Source organism: Erinaceus europaeus, chromosome 4, assembly GCF_950295315.1.
Source record: "Erinaceus europaeus chromosome 4, mEriEur2.1, whole genome shotgun sequence".
Taxonomy (NCBI): domain Eukaryota; kingdom Metazoa; phylum Chordata; class Mammalia; order Eulipotyphla; family Erinaceidae; genus Erinaceus; species Erinaceus europaeus.
In genome coordinates, this window is record NC_080165.1 from 98631172 (window position 1) to 98653253 (window position 22082).

General features: G+C 41.8%; 1 protein-coding gene across 1 annotated transcript in view; it reads left to right on the plus strand.

Moving 5' to 3' along the window:
* LOC103126722 (uncharacterized) overlaps positions 1-22082 on the plus strand; it is a 70641-nt gene that overhangs the window by 16739 nt on the left and 31820 nt on the right. The window contains exons 6-7 of the mRNA XM_060190827.1: positions 11578-11694; positions 14065-14075. Of these exons, the coding sequence (XP_060046810.1) occupies positions 11578-11694; positions 14065-14075 (128 nt within the window). The remainder of the gene's footprint in view (positions 1-11577; positions 11695-14064; positions 14076-22082) is intronic.

The following is a 22082-nucleotide window of genomic DNA, read 5'->3' on the forward strand; positions in this document are numbered from 1 at the left end:
GTTCACATATTTCATTATCAGGAAGAAAAGGAATCAAATTCCTGATTGTTCTAAGAATCTAGATTATTTTACTTCCACTGAATATCTGGTTTCATAATTTTTTGTATAGCTCTTATTTTAGAAAGTACTATTAGGGAGTGGGGCGGTAACGTAGCAGGTTAAGTGCAGGTGGGCACAAAGCGCAAGGACCAGCAGAAGGATCCTGGTTTGAAACCCTGGCTCCCCATAGACAGGGGAGTCACTTCACAGACTGTGAAGCAGGTCCACAGGTGTCTTTCTTTCTCTCCCCCCTCTGTCTTCCCCTCTTCTTTCCATTTCTCTCTGTCATTTCCAGCAACAACATCAATAACAACAATAATAACTACAAGGGCAACAAAATGGAATAAATAAATATTAAAAAAAAAAAAGTACTGTTAAAGGGTCAGGGAAGCAACTCAGGAGTAATGGCCCTGGGCTTGATCCCAGACTCCACAAGAGAAGCAACAGAGACAAAAATAGCTGGAAATCCATGTATGATTAAACAGTGCTTTGGTGTCTTCTGCCTGCCCCACCCCATAAATATAGACCAAAGGACTTCAAAGAGAGTACATCAGCCTTCTATGCCTATGGCCCCAAATGCCCCTGGTTTAGTTCCTGGCACCACTATATGCCAGTGCTTTGATTTTCTCTCTCTCTCTCTCTCTCTATATATATATATATATATATACATATATATATATACATATATATATATGAAATAAGTATTTTCACCCAGAGGGTAGATAGCATAATGGTTATGCAAACAGATTCTCATGCCTGAGGCTCCAAAATCCCAGGTTCAATCCCCTGCATCACCATAAGCCAGAGCTGAGCAGTGCTCTGGTAAAGAAAAAGAAAAGAAAAAAGAAATAAGTATTTTCAAAATGATATTAAAGTGTGTGTGTGTATGTTCTTGGCAGCACAATTTGTAATAGCCAAAACCTGGAAGCAAGCCAGGTGTCTGACAACAGATGAGTGGCTGAACAAGTTGTGGTATATATACACAATGGAATACTACTCAGCTGTAAAAAATGGTGACTTCACCGTTTTCAGCCGATCTTGGATGGACTTTGAAAAATTCATGTTGAGTGAAATAAGTCAGAAACAGAAGGATGAATATGGGATGATCTCACTCTCAGGCAGAAGTTTAAAAACAAGATCAGAAAAGAAAACAGAAGTAGAACCCGAAATGGAATTGGCGTATCGCACCAAAGTAAAAGACTCTGGGGTGGGTGGGTGGGGAGAATACAGGTCCATGAAGGATGATAAATGACATAGTGGGGGTTGTATTGTTAAATGGGAAACTGGGGAATGTTATGCATGTACAAACTATTGTATTTACTGTTGAATGTAAAACATTAATTCCCCAATAAAGAAATAAATTAAAAAAAAAAGAACATGTGTGTGAGAACCTGTGTTTCATCCCAACACTGAATTAAAAGACAAGAAAAGAAAGAGGATGCGAGTGGGAGGGAGAGTGAAAGGAAACAATGGCAAAATAGCTCACTTGGCTAGTGTGCTTGCTTTACCATATGTGTGATTCGGGTTTGAACTCAGCCCTAACTGCATTGAAGGAAGCTTTGGTGCCGTAGTCTCTTTCACTCTGTATCTATATAAAAGTAAAGTAAAATAAAATAACAGCCCAAGAGGTGGTGTAGTGGATAAAGTGTTGAACTCTGAATCATGAGGTCCCACATTTAATCTCCAGTATTGTATATGACAGATTCTCTATTTCTCTCATAAACAATTTTTTTTCTTTTCTGAAAAATAGAAACAGAAGGGTAGGGGATACAGCATTATGGTTATGCAAAAAGACTCTCATGCCTGAGAATGCAAGGTCCCAGGTTCAATCCCCTGTACCACCATAAACCAAACCAGAGCTGAACAGTGTAATGATGATGATGATGATGATGATGATGATGATGATGATAATGATAATGATAATAATAATAATAACAATGGAGGGGCCAGGTGGTGGTGCACCTGGCTAAGCACACACATTACAATGCGCAAGGGCCCAGGTTCAAGCTCCTGGTCCCCACCTGCAGGGGGAAAGCTTCATGAGTAGTGAAGTAAGGCTGCAGGTGTCTCTCAGACTCTCTTCCTCTCTATACCCCCCTTCCTCTCGATTTCTCTCTGTATCTATCCAAAAATAAATGAATAAAAATATTTTTAAAAATAATAATAGAGACAGAGAAGGGAGGGAAGGAGAGAGAGAGACCACAGCATTGAAGATTCCTTCAATGCAGTAAGGGCCCAGGTTCAAATCTGGGCCATTTTGCTGGCCCAATAAATAAATAAATAAATCTAAAAAAGAAAGGAAGGAAGGAAAGAAGGTAGAAAGAAAATGCTGCTTAAGTGACCCACTAGCTCCTAGGAGGATATCTTTGTCTCCTACCTGTCAGAAACTATAACTGACCCACCAAATGCTCCTTTACAGAGATCCCAAAGAATAGCTCACACCTTGGCTGGAGGTCTACCAGACCACAGTAGCCATGGCTTTATCTCAGCAACTTGTTCATACAACTAGATCACAACCGCAGAGAGAACAGTATACCATTTATCTCTCTCTCTCTCTTTCTCCCCCCGCCCCCCCCCCCCGCCAGAGCAGTGATCAGTTTTGTTGGTGCTTCAGATTGAACCTGGAATTGCTAAAACATTCAACTAGCTGTAGCACACAATGATAGCATCAAGTGCCAAGAGATAATCTGGGTCAGAGATATTGACTGACTTGCTTTCTGATATTTCTCTCCTTCTCCAAACTGGAATGTTACTCTCCTCAACCCCCCACCTGATTTTTAAAAGCTACTCAAGTGACAGACCCTTTGGATGCTCACTTCCAACTACTCCACTTTATTCAGATATACCTTTCCTGTGTCTTCTAGCTCACAAACCAGCATCCAACCCAACAAAGATGAATAAGAGACTAGATACTGGGCTGGGGACAACACAATGGTTATGTAAACAACTTCTAGGCCTGAGGCTCTGAGGTCACAGGTTCAATCCCCAGCACTACCATAAGCCAGAGCTGAGCAGTACTCTGGTAAAAATAAATATATGTACATGAGGAAATACTGGACTTCCTCAAACTTCTTGGTCATTTCTAATACTTTTATTTTAATTTACAAGAAAAAAAAAAGACACAAAATAAGAGAAATCCAGAACATTACTCTCGTACATTCAATCCTAGGGATCAGACTCAGAACCGCAAGCTTGAGAATTCAACACTTCATCTGCTGCACCACCTCCTGGACCACCATTTCTAATTTTTTTTTTTACCATTTCTAAAATTTAATACAGAGGGAAGAGTATGGAACTCAAAGAAATGTTTTGGAGGGGAACTTGTACTCCATAAGTGGGTTACAAGGCTTGTACTCAAATTCCATTCCACGCAAGTGTCCAGGTTAAGGATGTTGTCCTCATTCTCCCTAGTTCTGTAAACACTGCCTTTTTGTGCATATTCTATACATATCACTTTATGTAATAACATCCTATTCACATCTATTATGTGAATCCACATGCTGGCCCCAGAAGACAACCACAGAATAGTGTCAGTGTGTTTGTACTCTGGTAGGGACAAATGGAACACTTAACTATTCATAAAGTGAGGACCGAGTACGAGGGGATCAAAAAGAAATAATGCAATTTGCTGGACCTAGTAATAGTTCAGGAGCTGTCCTTCTTTTCCTTGGCCTGAAAAGCCTGAGGAAGGTGTGATTACCCTGATCTGGAGGGATTTGTTATATTTATACAGAGACACAGCTCAGGACAGAACTTGTTGGAAATCGCCTGCCAGTAAGGAGATAGATTGATGCATAGCAAACTGTTCTAACCTTTGGACCATGAAGTCTGCACACTGCACAGCACAAATAACTACCTCTGAGTGTTAATCAAATGAAATCTGACCCTGGGGTTTTAAAGCTGTCATGGTCCATGAAACTTGCTGTTGTTTTTTTATTTCCTCTTCTAATTTAAGTCCCAAGGGAGTTTCATGTAGCCTTTATCATATATGAGATCTGAAACGGAAACCAGCCAAGAAGGATAAAGTGTATTGACATCAGTGACCTGTGGACATTTGGAAAGGTCTTCACAAAGATTAGTGAAGTGGAACTAGTGAAACAAAACCAGGCAATGCTGAGAGATAAAATTAGATGGGACCTGTGATGATCATCTAGTTGGAGTACATACTCCCATGATCATTTGTCTTTACTCAGAGAGTTTCAGGGCTGGGTGGTGGTACACCTAGTAGAGCACACACATTACCATATGCAAGGACCTGAGTTCAAGCCCCCACTCCCCACCTGCAGGTGAGACACTTCACAAGCAGTGAAGCAGTGCTGCAGGTGTCTTTCTCCCTCTCTGCCTCCTCTTTGCCTCTTGATTTCTGCCTGTCTCTAACAAAAAGTAAAAAGGAAAATAAGATGGCCACTGGGAGAAATCAATTTGTTGTCCAGGCACTGACTCCCAGTGATAACCTTGGTGACAGTAAAAAAAAAAAAAAAAAAAATCTGGCCTGTCAGTTGCATACCCTGTTAACTACTCACATTACAATGCATAGGGACCCAAATTCAAGCCCCTGATCCTTACCTTCAGGAAGAAATCTTCAAGAATGGTGAAGTAGATCTTCAGGTGTCTCTCTTCCTCTCTCCCCCTTCCTTCTCAATTACTCTCTGTCCTATCAAATAAAATAGAAAAAAAAAGGCAAAAATGGCTGCTGGGATCAGTGGATTCATAGTGCTGGCACTGAGCCTCAGCAATAATCCTGGTGAAAAAGAGGAGGAAGGGGAGAGAAGGAGAGAAAGAGGAAGAGGAAGAAGAGGAAGAGGAAAAGGAAGAAGAAGGGGGGAGGAGGAAGGGGAGGAAGAAGGGAAGGAAGAGGGGAGAGGTAGAGGAGGAGGAAAGCAAGTCATTGTTGAGTGTCACTTTAAATGACAACTAAAGGACATATTGTTGTGTAACAAGCAGATTCTAGTTTAAGCCCAGACCCTACCACACTGGAGGAAGCTTCAGTGCTGTGGTATCTTTTTCTCTCTCTCTCTTTTAAAATTTTTATTATATTTATTTATTTATTTATTGGATAGAGACAGAAATTGAGAGGAAAAGGTGTAACAGAAAGGGAGAAAGACAGAGTCACCTGCAGCACTGCTGCACCACTTACAAAGCTTTTCCCCTGCAGGTGGGGACTGGGGGTTCGAAATCAGGTCCTTGTGCATTGTAACATGGGCACTCAACCAGGAGCACCACCACCCCAGACCCTCTCTCTATCTGAAAAAAAAAAAAAAAGTCATCCTGGAGCAGAGAAACTCCAGTGATAGGGGAAAAAAAAGTTTACTTGTATGAACCACTTATAGCAGTATATAAACATGATGAAAACTATATATATATATTTGCTATTTTTGTTACTTCTCATTCAAACCAGTACACAGTATCAAGTACTCTGATTACTCCTGTTAGTTTTCAAGTCTGTCTCCAGTAAACACAATGAAGCTCGAAGGTTTCCCAATTACCCATGGTATATTTGGAGAGAAAAATCCACTTAAGCTATAACTTTGGTACTGAGGAGGAAAAGTCAGGGTTAGAGGAATGCTTGAGCATGTCTCTAATTGTAGGGAATAATCATAACTATTGCTTAGTGAGTGCTTAGTAAGCTATTCTAAATGCTACACATGTATTCTAAATGCTATACATGTTATATTGTTTACATTATATATACACTTACACTATGTAATATAAATATAGTATGTATATGTTATATTATATGCATATTACATTTCAGTTATATTCTATAAATGTTATATTATATACACGTATCATTTTACTCTCATAACAACCCTATGGTCTAACAATACGATTACTCTCTTTTCGTAGGAATGAACCAAAGTGTAAGCAGGTGAAGTAACTTGCCTCAGGTCACACAGCAGGAAGTAACAGAGCTAGATTATTAGCAGTCTGAATGTTCCAGATGTTTATCTTAACTACCAGAATACATTTGGACACACGTTATCATAAGACATTTACATATTCTAGGCTGGGCTGACATTCAGTGAGTCAGCAAAGTGTGGCCAGACAGGCTGTCTGGTGATGCCCTGTTCTAATTAAGTTGATGTCTGGGTGATAACAGTTATCAATATGTTTTGACTATTGAAACCTGAGAGGTAGTGCAGTGGATAAAGCTTTGACCTCTCAATTTTATGAAGTCTTGAGTTCAATTCCCAGCATTGCATATGCCAGAGTGGTGCTCTGTTTCCCCTCTCCCTTTCACCTCCTCCCCCTCTTTTTCATAAATGAATAAAGTGAATCTTAAGAAAAAAAAAAAACTAAGGGATTTGGAGGATAGCGCAGCGGGTTAAGCACAGGTGGCACAAAGCGCAAGGACCAGCATAAAGATCCCAGTTCGAACCCCCGGCTCCCCACCTGCAGGGGAGTTGCTTCACAAGCAGTGAAGCAGGTCTGCAGGTGTGTATCTTTCTCTCCTCCTCTCTGTCTTCCCCTCCTTTCTCCATTTCTCCCTGTCCTATCCAATAACGATGACATCAATAACAACAGCAATAGTAACTACAACAATAACACAAGGGCAAAAAAAGGGAATAAATACATAAATAAAAAACGACTATTACTTCTGGTTATAGATGCTAGTTGAAGCCATGGGAATGATTAAAATATCCTTGGGAGTTTGTTTATATAGTATCAGAAAGCTTCTACTTGAGCATTATGATAGCAATGGTTATTCACTATTATATTCCCAACATCTAGAAAAGATTGGTTGTTGGTTTGTTGTTGTTGTTTTCCTTCAGGGTTATCAGACGAGATCGGGCGTGTTCAGGGTGGTATGGCCGTAGACTTCCTTCAGGGTTATCAATGGGGCTCAGAGCCTGCACTACTAATCCACTGCTCCTGGAGGCCATTTTTTCCCCATTTTTGTTGCCCTTGTTGTTGTTGTAATTGCTGTTGTTATTGTTATTGTTGGATAGAACAGACAGAAATCACAAGAGGAGAAGACAGAAGGGAAGAAAAAGATAGACACCTGCAGGCCTGCTTCACCTCTTGTGAAGTGACACCCTGTAGGTGAGGAGCCACTCCAAGCAGGATCCTTACACTGGTCCCTGTGCTTCACACCATGTGCTATCCCCCAGGCCCCTGTTGTAGTATTTTTCTTTTTTTTTTAAGATTTATTCATTGGGGCCGGGTGGTAGTACACTTGGTTGAGTGCACATGTTACAATGCTCAAGGACCCAAGTTTGAGCCCTTGGTCCCCACCTTTAGGGGAAAGCTTTGCGAGTGGTGTAGCAAGTGTTGCAGGTACCTCTCTATCTCTCTTCCTTTCTATCTTCCCCTTCCCTCTTGATTTCTGACTTTTTCTATTCAATAAATAAATAAAGATAATTAAAAAATTAAGATTTATTTATTTATGAGAAAGACAGAACAAACGCATATTCTGGCACATGTGATACTGAGAATCAAACTTGGGACCTGATGCTTGAGAGTCTAACACTTTATCCACTGTGCCACCTCCCAGGCCTTAAACAGATTTGTTTTATTCAACATATTGTATACATGAATGGCAGGAAATAATCTTGTAAACAGTGATGCTTCAGGGGTGGATAGAGCAAGAGAAACCTAAAATAAATACTGAGAAGAAGGGACCCAGGAGATAATGAATCACAGATGTAAAAAAAAAAAAAAAAGGTGCTGGGTGCTGGTGGGAGGGGGACTTTCAGGTTCCGGTACATGATGGTGGAGGAAGACCTAGGCTGGGTTTGAGAGTGTTTTGCAAAACACTGAGATGTTTTACACATGTATCAACAACTGTACTTACTGTAAATCATCAATACTCTACCAAATTAAAAAAAAATTCCAAAACAGCTCATCTGATACGGGCTGTACATACTTTGCTATGTATGAGTCTAAGTTTGAGACCTTCCTCCACATGGGAGCACCATGACACTGGGGGGGAGCTCCAGTGTTGTGATCGTCCTCTCTCATTCTCCATCTATCTGTAATTTATAAAGAACAAAATTGTCTCTGGAGCAGGGGAACTGTGTATTTGTGAGGCACCAGTGCAAAAGTGGGAAGAGGAGACAGAGGGGGAGGAGAAGAAGGTCCATGGGGAAGCTAGGAGGAAGAAGAAGGAAAAGTTCCAAGAGTAATGTGGTCAGCACACGAATCATCAGGAATGCTGCTCACAGGGGAAGGAATGTAAAGACTGAGGAGAGCCCACTGGTCAAAGTTGTTGAGGAGAAAATAAGGACATACAAGTGTGCATATATATTTAATGAGCAAGAGCTAGAGCTAGAGAGAGAGAGAGAGAGAGAGAGAGAGAGGGCAACCAGAGCACTGCTCAGCACTGGCTTATGATATGTTGGGGTTTGAACCTGAAATCTAGAGCCTCAGGCATGAGTCTTTTGAATAACTTTTATGCAGTCTCCCTAGTTCCATATATATAATTTTTTAATAAGAATGAGAGAAATTGAGAAGTAAAGAGAAGGTAGTCAAGGAGAGAGAGAGAGAGACCTGCAGCACTACTTCACCAGTTGTGAAGCTTCCCCTCTGTAGGTTGGGGATTGGGGACTTGAACCCAAGACCTTGCACATGTGCACTTAACTGGATGCACCACCACCCAGCTCTTCCATCAATATTTATTTTATTATAGATTAATAAGGACTTATATATAATTTTAAAGCAGATTTATATAATCTTATATAGATTATAATTGCACATTTAAGGTAGCATTGCATCTTAAATTGTATGTAGAGTTATATCACTACATAGATCATATTAGAATCATATGTATAGAATATTATACTGCACATTAAGCAATATATAATTTACATTTTTAAAAGTTCTCACATAGGAACACCAAAAAAATTCTAGAAAAGAAAAAAAAAAAAAAAGACACCAGTGGTGAGTCTTACCTGTCAGTTACTTCAGCTCCCTTCGACTTTTCTAACTCAGCACCGAGCCCTCGGTCAGATTCTCTCAGGTCTACCCAATGTGCTGCTTTGTTTTCAGACTAGCCAGTGAGACTCTAAATACACCCACTGCACCTCTTGAGTGATCTTATCAGGATATACAGTTCACTGACCTGTCTGATGTTCTTCCAATCGTCCAGTCCTTTCCTTTCTTCACTTTCTTTCCTTATTTTCCACCCTTCTGTTTCTCCCTTAATTTTTCTTCACACTAAAGAACACATATTGGGCAGGAGAGACAGCATCATGGCTCTGCTCTGCAAATGATTTTCAAGCCTCAGGCTCTGAGCAGCCAGGTTCAGTCCCTAGCACCGCCACAAACTAGATCTGAGCACAGCAATGATAAAATAGCAACAACAACAACAATAAAGAGCATGTATTTGTGGGGCTGGGTAGTGGCGCATCTAGTTGAGTACAAATATTACAGTGCACAAGGACCCACGTTTAAGCTCCCAGTCCCCACGTGCAGGGGGAATACGTTGTAAGTCGTGAAGCAGAGTTTCAGGTCTCTCTCTCATCCTACCCTCTTGATTTCTGTTCCTATAGAAAATAAATTTATTTATTAAATAAATAAATGTGTATGTTTAAAAAGCATGTATTTGTTTTTCACTATTGATCTTGATGGCATAACTGAACTGTCAAGACCTATCTGTCCCCACCCTAACCCAAAGAGGGGTTAGCACAGTATATTATACATAATTGATGCAGATAAAAACAACTTATAATGTTCTCTTGTAAGAAGAGCTTGTTTTTTTATTTTTTAAAACTTGAATTTGATAGGACAGAGAGAAATCGAGAGTCAAAAGGGAGAGAGTGAAGGTAAGAGAGGGTGGAGGATAGATAGCATAATGCTTATGCAAAGAGATTCTCATGCCTGTGGCTCCCAAGTCTCAAGTTCAATCCTCCACACCATCATAAGCCAGAGCTGAGCAGTGCTCTGGTAAAAAAAAAAAAGGGGGGGGGGGTGATGGGGGTGTGGACAGTAGCACAGCGGTTAAGTGCAAGGACCAGCATAAGGATCCGGTTCAAGCCCCCAGCTCCCCACCTGAAGGGGAGTCGCTTCACAGGTGGTGAAGCAGGTCTGCAGGTGTCTTATCTTCCTCTCCCCCTCTCTGTCTTTCCCTCCTTTCTCCATTTCTCTCTGTCCTATCCAACAATGACAACATCAATAACAACAATAATAATAACTACAGCAATAAAACAACAAGGGCAACAAAAAGGAAAATAAATTTAAAAAATTTTTAAGTGAGAGAGAGAGAGAGAGAGAGAAATAAAGAGATACCATTGACACTGCTTCACTGCTTGGGAAGATTTCCCCCTGTAGGTGGGGGCTGGAGGCTTGAACCTGGGTCTTTGCACATGGTAACATGTGCACTTAATCAGGTGTGCCACCACCTGGCCCTGGTATAAACAGTTTTAAGGATTGAAATTAACATTAACTGACAAAAAAAAAAAACCTTCCATCTACATTATCCTAAGCATACTATGTAAAAATAGGATTGTGGCGCACCTGGTAGAATATACATGTAACCATGCCCAAAGACCCAAGTTCAAACCCTGGTCCTTACCTGCAGAGGAGAAGCTATACAAGTGGTAGAGCAGCCCTGCAGGTCTCTCTCTCAACTCAAGTCACTTTATTTCATTGATTTTTATTTATTTATTATTGGATAGAAACAAAGAGAAATTGAGAGGGGGAGATACAGAGACACCTGCAACCCTGCTTCACCACTCATGAAGCTTTCTCCTTGCAGGTGGGGACCAGTGGCTTGAACCCAGGTCCTTGTACACTGTAATGTGTGCGCTTCACCAGGTGTGCCACCACCTGGCCCCCTTTCTCTCATGCTCTCTCCCTATCTACCTCCCTCCCTCCTCTCAATTTATCACTGTCGTATAAAATAGAAGAAAAATAAAATCTAAAACATAAAGCAACAAAAAAATTTAATTAGAGAGAGAAAATACCCAAGCACTGCTCAGGCTTATGACGATACCAGGGATTGACTGTGGGACCTCTGGGGCAGACCCTGTGCTTGAATAGGATGAGCCTTCTCCCTGGACCTTCTTTTTTATATTTATTTATTTATTTCAATTGTTATTTGAGATATATAGATAGATGATAATAGATCATATTTATTTTCCCTTTTGTTGCCCTTGTTTTTTATTGTTGTTGTAGTTATTATTATTGTTGTTATTGATGTCATTGTTGGATAGGACAGAGAGAAATGGAGAGAGGAGGGGAAGACAGAGAGGGGAAGAGAAAGACAGACATCTGCAGACCTGTTTCACCGCTTGTGAAAGAGAGCCCTCCACCCCCGCAGGTGGTTGAGCTGGGGGCTCAAACCGGGATCCTTACGGGGGAACTTTCGCTTTGTGCCACCTGCGCTTAACTCGCCGTACTACTGCCGGACTCCCGATATTTATTTATTTTAATGAGAGAGACCAGAGCACTGCTCAGCACTGACTTAATGGTAGCAGGAGAGTGAACCTGGGACTTTGGATCCGCAGGTATGAGAGTCACTTTGCACAACCTGTATGTATGTATCTCCCCTGCCCACTCCTCTGTCTTTTATACCATTCCCATCTGCTAAAACCCTAGAGCTGTCGAACTTTAACTTCAGCATTTTCCACGGCTGCCTCTCAGCACCTTAATGCAATCAAAGAGTGTCATACAACAGAAAGGCCAGAAAATGGCCATCTCTGGTCACCTTTTCAGGTGAGGTTGGAGATGTTCAAAGTGGCGTGGTCACCATTCCAAATGAATCCTCTTTTTTTTTAAAAAAAAAAAAAAAAAGATTTTATTTATTTATGAGAAAGATAGGAGAGAGAAAGAACCAGACATCACTCTGGCACATGTGCTGCCGGGGATCAAATTCGGGACCTCATGCTTGAGAGTCCAAAGCTTTACCACTGCGCCACCTCCCGGACCACATGGGTCCTCTTTTTAAATTTTTTTTCTTATTAGTAATTAATATTGATTTACAAAATTACATGTCAACAGGGATGTAGTTCCACACCTTTCCGACCACCAGAGTTCTGATCCCCAATCCCTCCACTGCAAGCTACCACAGTTCTCCCAAGGTTGCAGACATGGCTAACTGTCATCTCTACAATTATCTGTCTACATTTATACATAACTGACACATTTTTCTTCCAAGTCCAGTCCTCTCTTGCCTTCCAAGCCATATATAACCCTATTACTACATCCAAATGTCCTTCCCTTTTTCCTCCTCTCCGGGTCCCAATGGAGCTGGAGTTCCGAACCTTCTTATCCTCTTCCTTCTGTCATTTTCCTCCCACTAGGAGTATGGAACAAAAATATTTTGGGAACAGAGGGTAAATAGCATAATGGTTATGCAAAGACTCTCATGCCTGAAGCTCCAAAGTCCCGGGTTCAATTCCCACATCATCATAAACCAGAGCTGAGCAGTGTTCTGGTAAAAAAAAAAAAAAAAAAAAAGACCAAAAAAAACAGGGAGTTGGGCAGTAGCACAGTGGGTTAAGTGCACATGGCATAAAGCGCAAAGATCCCACCTGCAGAGGAGTTGCTTCACAAGCGATGAAGCAGATCTGCAGATATCTATCTTTCTCTCCCTCCTGTCTTCCCCTCCTCTCTCCATTTCTCTCTGTCCTATCCAACAACAATGACATCAAGAACAACAACAAGACAACAAGGGCAACAAAAAGGAATAAATAAATAAATCTAAAAAAAAAAAAAACACTTATTTTTGGGTTGCAGAAGGCGGGAGTTCTGGCTTCTCTAATTGCGTCTCCACTGGACATGGATATTGGCAGGTCAATCCATATGCCCAACATGTTTTTATGTTTCCCTAGTGGGGTAGAGCTCCAGAGAGGCGAGGTTCAAAATGGACCCACTTAACTGTACAGATAGCAAGTTTGCTCAACATATTTTTGGGGGTTGGAGGACTCAATGAAGGTGGTTGAGTATATTTATAATCTGCTAGAAGGAACTTTGGCACATGTAGGAATGAATTTTTTCTTCCTTTTCATATATTTTTTTAATTTTTATTATTTTTATTTTATTGGATTCAGAGATAAAGAACCCCCTTTGATAGCTCAGCTGGTAGAGCGGAGGACTGTAGGGAAGTTGCAGAGATAAATCAAGAGAGAGGGAGAAAGAGAAACACCTACAGGCCTGCTTCACCACTCATGAAGCTTCCCTCCTGTAGGTGGGGACCAGGAGTGTGAACCTGGGTGCTAGCATATTGGCTATTACATGTGCACTTAACCAGATGCACCACAGCCTAACCCCCCTTCTAGGTATTTTTTTTTAACTGGTCTAGTAATTACATTAAGATGAGACCAACCAATTATAAATTAACAAAGTTGAGGGGTGCTGGAGAACCAAAGACAGAAGACAGTTGAGGCATACGATGTCACCCTGAGCTAAAGGTGTCAAAAAGGGGGTCAGAAGACCAGAAGATCAAATGTTTGGTCATGCTATGTAAGTAAATCATTTTTTCTTTACTGGGGCTTCACATTTTGGGCTTTTTCAGATGAAAGAAAGAAGGAAGGAAGGAAGGAAGGAAGGAAGGAAGGAAGGAAAGAAAGAAAGAAAGAAAGAAAGAAAGAAAGAAAGAAAGAAAGAAAGAAAGAAAGAAAGAAAAAGAAAAGGGAGGGCAGGGGAGACAGCATAATGGTTATGCAAACAGACTCTCATGCCTGAGGCTGATAAGTCCCAGAATAAATCCCCTGTACCACCATAAGCCAGAGCTGAGCAATGCTCTGGTCTTCCTCTCTCTGTTTGTCTCTCTCTGCATCCCTCTCAAAAATTAAATAAATAAAAATTAAAAAAAAAAAAAAAAAGAAAGAAAAGGGAAAGACAGCTCAGCATAAAGCTTCCCCCAGTGTGGTGTGGGCCAGGCTCAAACCAAAATCACATGCATGACAAAGTGGGTGTACTCCTGGGTAAACTATCTTGCCAGTTTAGGTAAGTCTCGTTGATAAGAAAAAGAAAAGAGAAGGGAAGAGAGAGGAGAGGAGAGGAGAAGGGAGGGGAGGGGAGGGGAGGTTCTCTGATAATGTGTTTTATCCTGGTACAATTCTCCTATATTCTTTTTCACAGTTAAGGATGAGGTAAGAAGTATTTCCTGAGTCTGCTTAATTGACAGTACAAAATAAACCACCTGCCAAAGTGGCCTGTTTGGGGATGGTGTATTCTGCTCACCTTGCACATGACAAAGGAAATCATGTGGTAATAAGCTTGACACCTTCCTTCTTGGTGGGAAGCAGTCTGATCATGGAGAAGTACAGTGCCACACAAGCAGTAGATGATGTTCTTACAGAAGGAAGTTTAAACACGATTGAGTGTTAGCCCAGTCAGAACTAGCAGTTCAGAGATGGGGTTGACCAGATAGGAGGCCGAGTGTTTCATTATCAGGTTTGCTGGTGCCCCTTTTCTAGAGTAAGGTGAGCTAATGTTGAGTTGGAGGACAGTGCTTGGCTCATGTTTTCTTTCTTTTTTTATCATTTTATTGGAGGGAGGTTAATTGTTTATAGTAAAGTTGTTGACACATGGGTACAATTTCTCATCTTCTTGTAATAGGTGTCTGCAAATCACTGTCACCCAACTTAGGTCCTTTTCCACAATCATGCACCAAGGCCCCAAAGTACCCTCTACCCCAAACCCTCTCCCTGCCCTCCTTCCCCGGAGTCCTTATAATACCAAACCAATCCAAGTTTCACTTTGTGCTTTCCCTTTCTGTCCCTGTTTCTTAAGCTCCACCTATAAGTGAGATCATTAAGTATTCATCTTCTTTTTTTTAAATATTTATTTATTTATCACTTTTGTTGCCCTTGTTGTTTTATTGTTGTAGTTATTATTGTTGTTGTCGTTGGATAGGACAGAGGGAAATGGAGAGAGGAGGGGAAGACAGAGAGGAGGAGAGAAAGATAGACACCTGCAGACCTGCTTCACCGCCTGTGAAGCGACTCCCCTGCAGGTGGGGAGCCGGGGTTCGAACCGGGATCCTTATGCCGGTCCTTGTGCTTTGCGCCACCTGCGCTTAACCCGCTGCGCTACAGCCCAACTCCCATTCATCTTCTTTTTGGCTTATCTCACTTAACATGATTCCTTCAAGCTCCATCTAAGACAAGGAGAAGGTAACTTCATCATTCTTAATGGCTAATAATCTCTGATATCTGATTACTGTAAAAAATGGCGACTAATCCCTAGCACTGCAAAAACGGTATCATCTGTTTTCCATCTACACCATGCCTCGGCCTCGCGTGAGCTTAATGTGCAGCTTGGCGATACGAGAATCCGGCATGAAGCCCAGCCAGTCTATCTTGGCGTTACTCTCGATCGCACCCTGTCATTTCACAAACATCTCAAAAACTGCAGCAAAGGTGGGCGCGAGGAATAACATTATTGCAAGACTGGCCGGCTCCTCATGGGGCGCGAGCGTTTCCACACTACGATCATCATCTCTGGCATTATGCTATTCCACTGCAGAATACTGTGCCCCAGTATGGTTCCGTAGCCCCCATGTCCACTTGGTCGATTCCAAATTATATTCCTCCATGAGGATCATTTCTGGAACCATCCGTTCCACCCCGGTTCCATGGCTGTCAGTTGTAGCAACATCACCCCGCCAGATATTAGTCGGGATGCGGCATCATCTAAGTTCATTTCCCACGTCTACGCTCGACTGGACCTGCCAATATAAGAGGATATCTTCGCCCACCCTGTCCAACGCTTGATGTCTTGTTACCCAATCTGGTCCCCTAGGCCTACACTGAACTTCTCTGTTCCAGTCTCTTGGAAACAGAGTTGGCAGTCAGCTGAGGTAAAGAACAAACACCTCATCACAGACCCCTGCAAGCGTCAACCCGGCTTTGACCTAGCACGTTATGATTGGGCCCTCCTCAATCGCTATCGAACAGGCCATGGCCGGTGCACCGCTATGTTCCATCACTGGGGAGCCAGAGACGACCCGAATTGCCCCTGCGGCTACAGACAGACTATGACCCACATAGTCAATGACTGCCACCTCTCCAGATTCAAAGGAGGTCTCGAAACTTTACATCAGGCTCAACCTGACGCTGTTGACTGGCTACGGAAGGGCAAACGCTAGAAGAAGAAGAATGGCTAAGTAGTATTCCATTATGTGTATATACCAAAACTTTCTTAGCCACTCATCTGTTGTTGGACATCCACATAGCTTCCTAGTTTGGACTATTAGAAATTATGCTTCTGGGGTTGGGCGGTAGTGCAATGGGTTAAGTGCACATGGTGCTAAGCGCAAGGACCAGCATAAGGATCCCGGTTCGAGCCCCCGGCTCCCCACCTGCAGGGGAGTCACCTCACAGGCAGTGAAGCAGGTCTGCAGGTGTCTATCTTTCTCTTCCCCTCTCTGTCTTCCCTCCTCTCTCCATTTCTCTCTGTCCTATCCAACAACAACAGCAATAATAACTTCAATAATAATAAAAAAACAAGGGCAACAAAAAAAGGGAATGAATAAATAAAATAAATAAATAAATAAAATGGACCAAAAAAACGGTCTAAGAAATATCTCATTGGGCAAGGCACCTGTCTTGTCATGTGTTCTGCCCAACTTTGAGCTCAGACACCACGTGGGAGTGTTATAGCACTGAGGGAAATTCCAGGACTGTGCTGATCTTCCCTCTTTTTCTCCCTCTGTCTCTGTGTCTAAGTGAAAAAGCAACCCTAGAGCACCACAGTCACACCTGGGATAGGTCCTTGCTCAGACAAATAAACAGGCAAAAGTTATTCTTATTGATGGGGGCATTTCCATTTCATTCTTTTGAATGTAAATTATTTTCCAGCACCATTTATTGAAAAGACCATCTTTTCCTCACTGAATATTCTTGGCTTCATGTCAGATATTAGTTGACTGTGTATGGAGTGGTTGTTTCTGGGTTCTAGATTCTGTCCCACTGGTCCAAATGCTTATTTTTTATTGCTAGTACCATATCTGTTTTATCACTATGTCTTTGTAATGTGGCTGAAACCAGGAAATATGTTGCATTCAACTTTATTCTCTTTTCTCAAGGTTGCTTTGGCTATGCAGACTCTTCTGGTTGAGGGAAAAAAAAGATTATTTTTTCAATTCGTGCAAAGTAAACATTGGACTCCAAATGAGTATTGAATATGGGTATTGAATTGAGTCCATAGATCACTTTGGTTTGGGCACTGAATGGATATCTTAACAATATTAATTCTTATAATCCATGAACATGGGTGTAACTTTTTTTTATTAATTAAGAATTTATTTATTTTTTAAAAAGATCTTATTTATTTATGAGAAGCTTTACCACTGCGCCACCTCCCGGAACACTTAAAAAAAATTTTTTTTTAATGTTTATTTATTTTCCTTTTTGTTGTCCTTGTTGTTTAACGTTGTGGTTATTGATGTCATTGGTGGTGGTGGAAAGGACAGAGAGAAATGGAAAGAGGAGGGGAAGAGAGAGAGGGGGAGAGAAAGATAAGACACCTGCAGACCTGCTTCACTGCCTGTGAAGTGACTCCCCTGCAGGTGGGGAGCTGGGGGCTCGAACCAGGATCCTGATGCCGGTCCTTGCGCTCTGCAGCACGTGTGCTTAACCCGCTGTGCCACAGCCTGACTCCCTTTTATTTTTTTTTTGAATTTATTTATTTATTTTTATATTTTTTATTTTATTTATTTATTCCCTTTTGTTGCCCTTGTTGTCTTATTGTTGTAGTTATTATTGTTGTTGTCGTCATTGTTGGATAGGACAGAGAGAAACGGAGAGAGGAGGGGAAGACAGAGAGGGGGAGAGAAAGATAGACACCTGCAGACCTGCTTCACCGCCTGTGAAGCGACTCCCCTGCAGGTGGGGAGCCGGGGTTCGAACCGGGATCCTTATGCTGGTCCTTGTGCTTTGCGCCACCTGCGCTTAACCCGCTGTGCTACAGCCCGACTCCCCCCTTTTTTAAATTTATTAAAACAGTCAGGGATTTGTGTATCTTCATTATGCTTCAGAGAGGGATAATCCTAGAAACACAGATGATAATCACTTGTGAAAACAATATAAGCCATTTACTGTTGATTATATTTCAAAAATATTTGAATTGCCAAGATACTTTAAATGCTTACTAAGCACTTGATAAAATAATTGAAGCTTTTTTCCCTCTTTTTACTTTTATTTGTAAAATAGAGAGTATTGACAAAACCATAGAATAAGAGGGGTGTACACAGATCTTTTTGGATGGCTGTTTTGGGTTCCTTAGGATATATCCCCAGGAGGGGAATTGCAGGGGCATAGGGTAGGTCCATTTCTAGCCTTCTGAGAGTTCTCCAGACTGTTCTCCACAGAGGTTGGACCAATTGACATTCCCACCAGCAGTGCAGGAGGGTTCCTTTGACCCCACACTCTCTCCAGCATTTGCTGCTGTTACCTTTTCTGATGTGTGACATTCTCACAGGAGTGAAGTGATATCTCATTGTTGTCTTGATTTGCATTTCTCTGACAATCAGAGACTTGGAGCATTTTTTCATGTGTTTCTTGGCCTTTTGGATCTCTTCTGTGGTGAATATTCTGTCCAAGTCCTCCCCCCATTTTTGGATGGGGTTATTTGTTGTCTTGTTGTTGAGTCTGGCAAGCTCTTTATATATGTTGGTTATTAAACTCTTATCTGATGTATGGCATGTAAAGATCTTCTCCCATTCTGTGAGGGGTCTCTTGATTTGGGTAGTGGTTTCTTTTGCTGTGAAGAAGCTTTTTAATTTGATGTAGTCCCATAGGTTTATACTTGCCTTAGTATCGACAAAACCATAGAATAAGAGAGGTCAAATTCCACACATTTCCCACCACCAGAGTTCCATATTCCACTCCCTCCATTGAAAGCTTTCCTATTCTTTATCTCTCTGGAAACATGAACCCATTTTTATTGCTAGTACCATATTTCATTATGGGGTGCAGAAGGTGGGAGGTCTGGTTTCTGTAGTTGCTTCTGCAGTGGACATGGGCATTGACAGGTTGATTCATACTCCTAGCCTGTCCCTATCTTTCCCTACTGGGGCAGGCTCTGGAGAGGTGGGGTTCCAGGGTACAGTGGTGAAGTTGTTTGTCCAGGTGAGTCAGGTTAACATCATGGTAGCATCTGTAACGTGGTGTTTGGAACATGTATTCCTTTGCTTCCTCCTTTCTTGTGGGACTCGGTTCGGTATTTCTTGTAAGGTGGGCTGATTGTGGCAATTTTTTTAGTTCTTGAATATTTGAGAAAACCTTTATTTCTTCCTCATATTTGAAGGATAATTTTGAAGGATACAATATTTGTGGCTGGAATTCCCTCTCCTTCAGTACTTTGAATATGTCATTCTACTCTCTCCTGGCCTCTAGAGTTTGTAAAGAGAAATCTGATGGAAGTCGTATAGCTCTGCCTTTGTATGTAACTTCTTCCCTTTCCCTAGCAGCCAGCAATTTTTTTTTCCTTGTCGTTGACTTTTGATAGCTTTACAATAATGTGCCTTGGCATTGGTCTTTTTGTATTTATCAATCTTGGTGATTGTTCTGCCTCTTGGATGAGAATGTTCTGATGGTTTCCTAAGTGAGGGAAGTTCTTAGCTAAAATTGCTCTAAAAATGGAGTCTGGGTCTTTGGCCTTGTCCTCCTCTTCAGACATACCTATTACTCTTATATTCAATCTTTTTTAAAAAACAAGACTTTACTTATTTATGAGAAAGATAGAAGGAGAGAGAAAGAACCAGACATTACTCTGGCACATGTGCTGCCAGGGATCAAACTCGGGACCTCATGCTTGAGAGTCCAAAGCTTTACCATTGTGCCACCTCCTGGACCACCTTATATTCAATCTTTTGATGGAGTCTGCAATTTCACAGAGAATTGCTTCAGTCTTTCTTTCTTTCTTTCTTTTTCGGGGTATCTCTCTCTCTCTCCGGTGGGGTGGTCTCCAAGGGAAAGGTAACGGGCTGGTTCTTTTTTTTTTTAATTTATTTCTTTATTGGGGAATTAATGTTTTACATTTAACAGTAAATACAATAGTTTGTACAACGGGCTGGTTCTTTCTCGGTCACGACAGGGGTGACACGAAGTAAAAGACACCAGGGGACTCTCAGCGTGCCTAGAATCTGAGTCCTAGAATCCCAGAATCCTAGAGTCCGTTTGTTAGCAAAGTGGACATGAGTTAAATAGAAAAGCAATGGAGGTAATTATTGTTGAAATATGTCAGAAATTACAGGTCTCTTAACAGTCAGCATGCCCCTAAGGTAGGGGGCTGGTATGACAGGAATTAATGAGATACAAGACAGCTATTCTCCATGACACAAGCAACTTAATTATCCAAAGGTATTTGAGAGAAGCATAGGGGTTAAACCCGTAGGGTGAGACAGAAAGAAGATGGATATCAAAAGGCCATATAGTTTGGAATTTCTCTTGTCTGGGGTCTGAGGTGTGTTCTTCTGTGATCAGAAGGTGACTTTGAATAAGTGAATCTGTGGCCATGTGGCCTGCAGTTAATGGAGGGAAGTACTGGGGTTTCTGTGGGCCTGAGAGTCAAGAAGGAAAGAACCAAGTCTGAGTTTCCCCCCTTATGCTCACCTCGGTTGAGAGAAACATATCAAGAGGTTATCTTCTTAGACCTCCATCCAAGGATGGGGGTGGTTCTCCCTAAGCTCTATCAGGCTTACACATGTTCCAAACATTTCTTTTTTAATATTTATTTATTCCCTTTTGTTGCCCTTGTTGTTTTTTACTGTTGTACTTATTCTTGTTGTGGTCATTGTTGGATAGGACAGAGAGAAATGGAAAGAGGAGGGAAAGATAGAGGGGGAGAGAAAGACACCTACAGACCTGCTTCACCACTTGTGAAGCGACTCCCCTGCAGGTGGGGAGACGAGGGCTTGAACCGGGATCCTTATGCTGGTCCTTGCACTTTGCACCACCTGTGCTTAACCTGCTGCGCTACCACCTGACTCCCTTGCTTCAGTCTTTCTAAACTATTCCTCTTACTCATCTTTGAATTGAAAGAGTGGCCTGGCTCTATCTTCTGGACTAGAGATTATTTCTTCTGAATGTGTGGATCTATTTGCTAAGCCTTGTACCTGGGCATGGGTTACAGTTAGGGTGTCTTTTACTCCCTGGAGTTCTGACTGAAGTTCTTCTTTCAAGAATTTAGTGATGTCTGTTATAAATTCATCTCTCATGAGTTTTAATTCCATAGTAACATGCTCTTTTAATTCTTGCTTGAATTCTTGGAGAGCCCTTATAATGAGCTCTGTGTAGTCTGTCTCTGAGAGTCTCTCTAAATTTGTAATTCCATGCATTTCCTCTGTTTCATTTCTGTCTGGCTGATACAGCATAGTTGGCTGTTTAGTTCTATTTCTCTGCTTGCACGTATGATCTGCAGCGTGTGGGGCAGAGTGGGAGGTGGTTGTTTTGGGCTGTCTTGTGGTCACAAATGCCCTGTTTTATGTTGTGTCCTTGCCTTGAATTCAGAAAGCTAAAACCCCCCAAGTCAAAGACTGAGAGGTTTTAAGCCCCTGTCTCTTTTCTTCTGGCACTAGGAACAATATTACTTGCTTGCTGCACTTAAAGTGAAATTGCCAAAATGGCGCAGCTCTGATTTGACTTTGCTGTTCTTCAACCTGTGCCCACACCCCTTTCCACTCCAACCGCAGGTGAGCACCCACGTGAGGCTGCAGAACTTTCAGCTGTAGATTATGGCTTCAGTTGGATCTCATTGTATTTATTTGTTGTTTTGGGAGGAGAGTTGATTTGGTCCCAGTTATTCCATGGTCACGCCTCCCAGAAGTCCTCTGGGGGTAACTCGACTCCCAGGATAATATTTTTTAATTTTTTCCCTCCAGGGTTATCGCTGGGGCTCCATGCCTGCACTAAGAATCCAGTGTTCCTGTGGCCATTTTTCCCCCCATAGGACAAAGAGAAACTGAGAGGGGAGGGGAAAATAGAGAAGGAGAGAGAAATAAATACACCTATAGACCTGCCTCAACGCTTATGAAGTGATCCCCCTGCATGTGGGGAGCCAGGGGCTTGAACCTGGGTGAGCTTTGTACAATGTATGCTTAACTCAGTATGCCATCACCTGCCCACCTGGGGGTTACTTTTCATTTGTTTCTT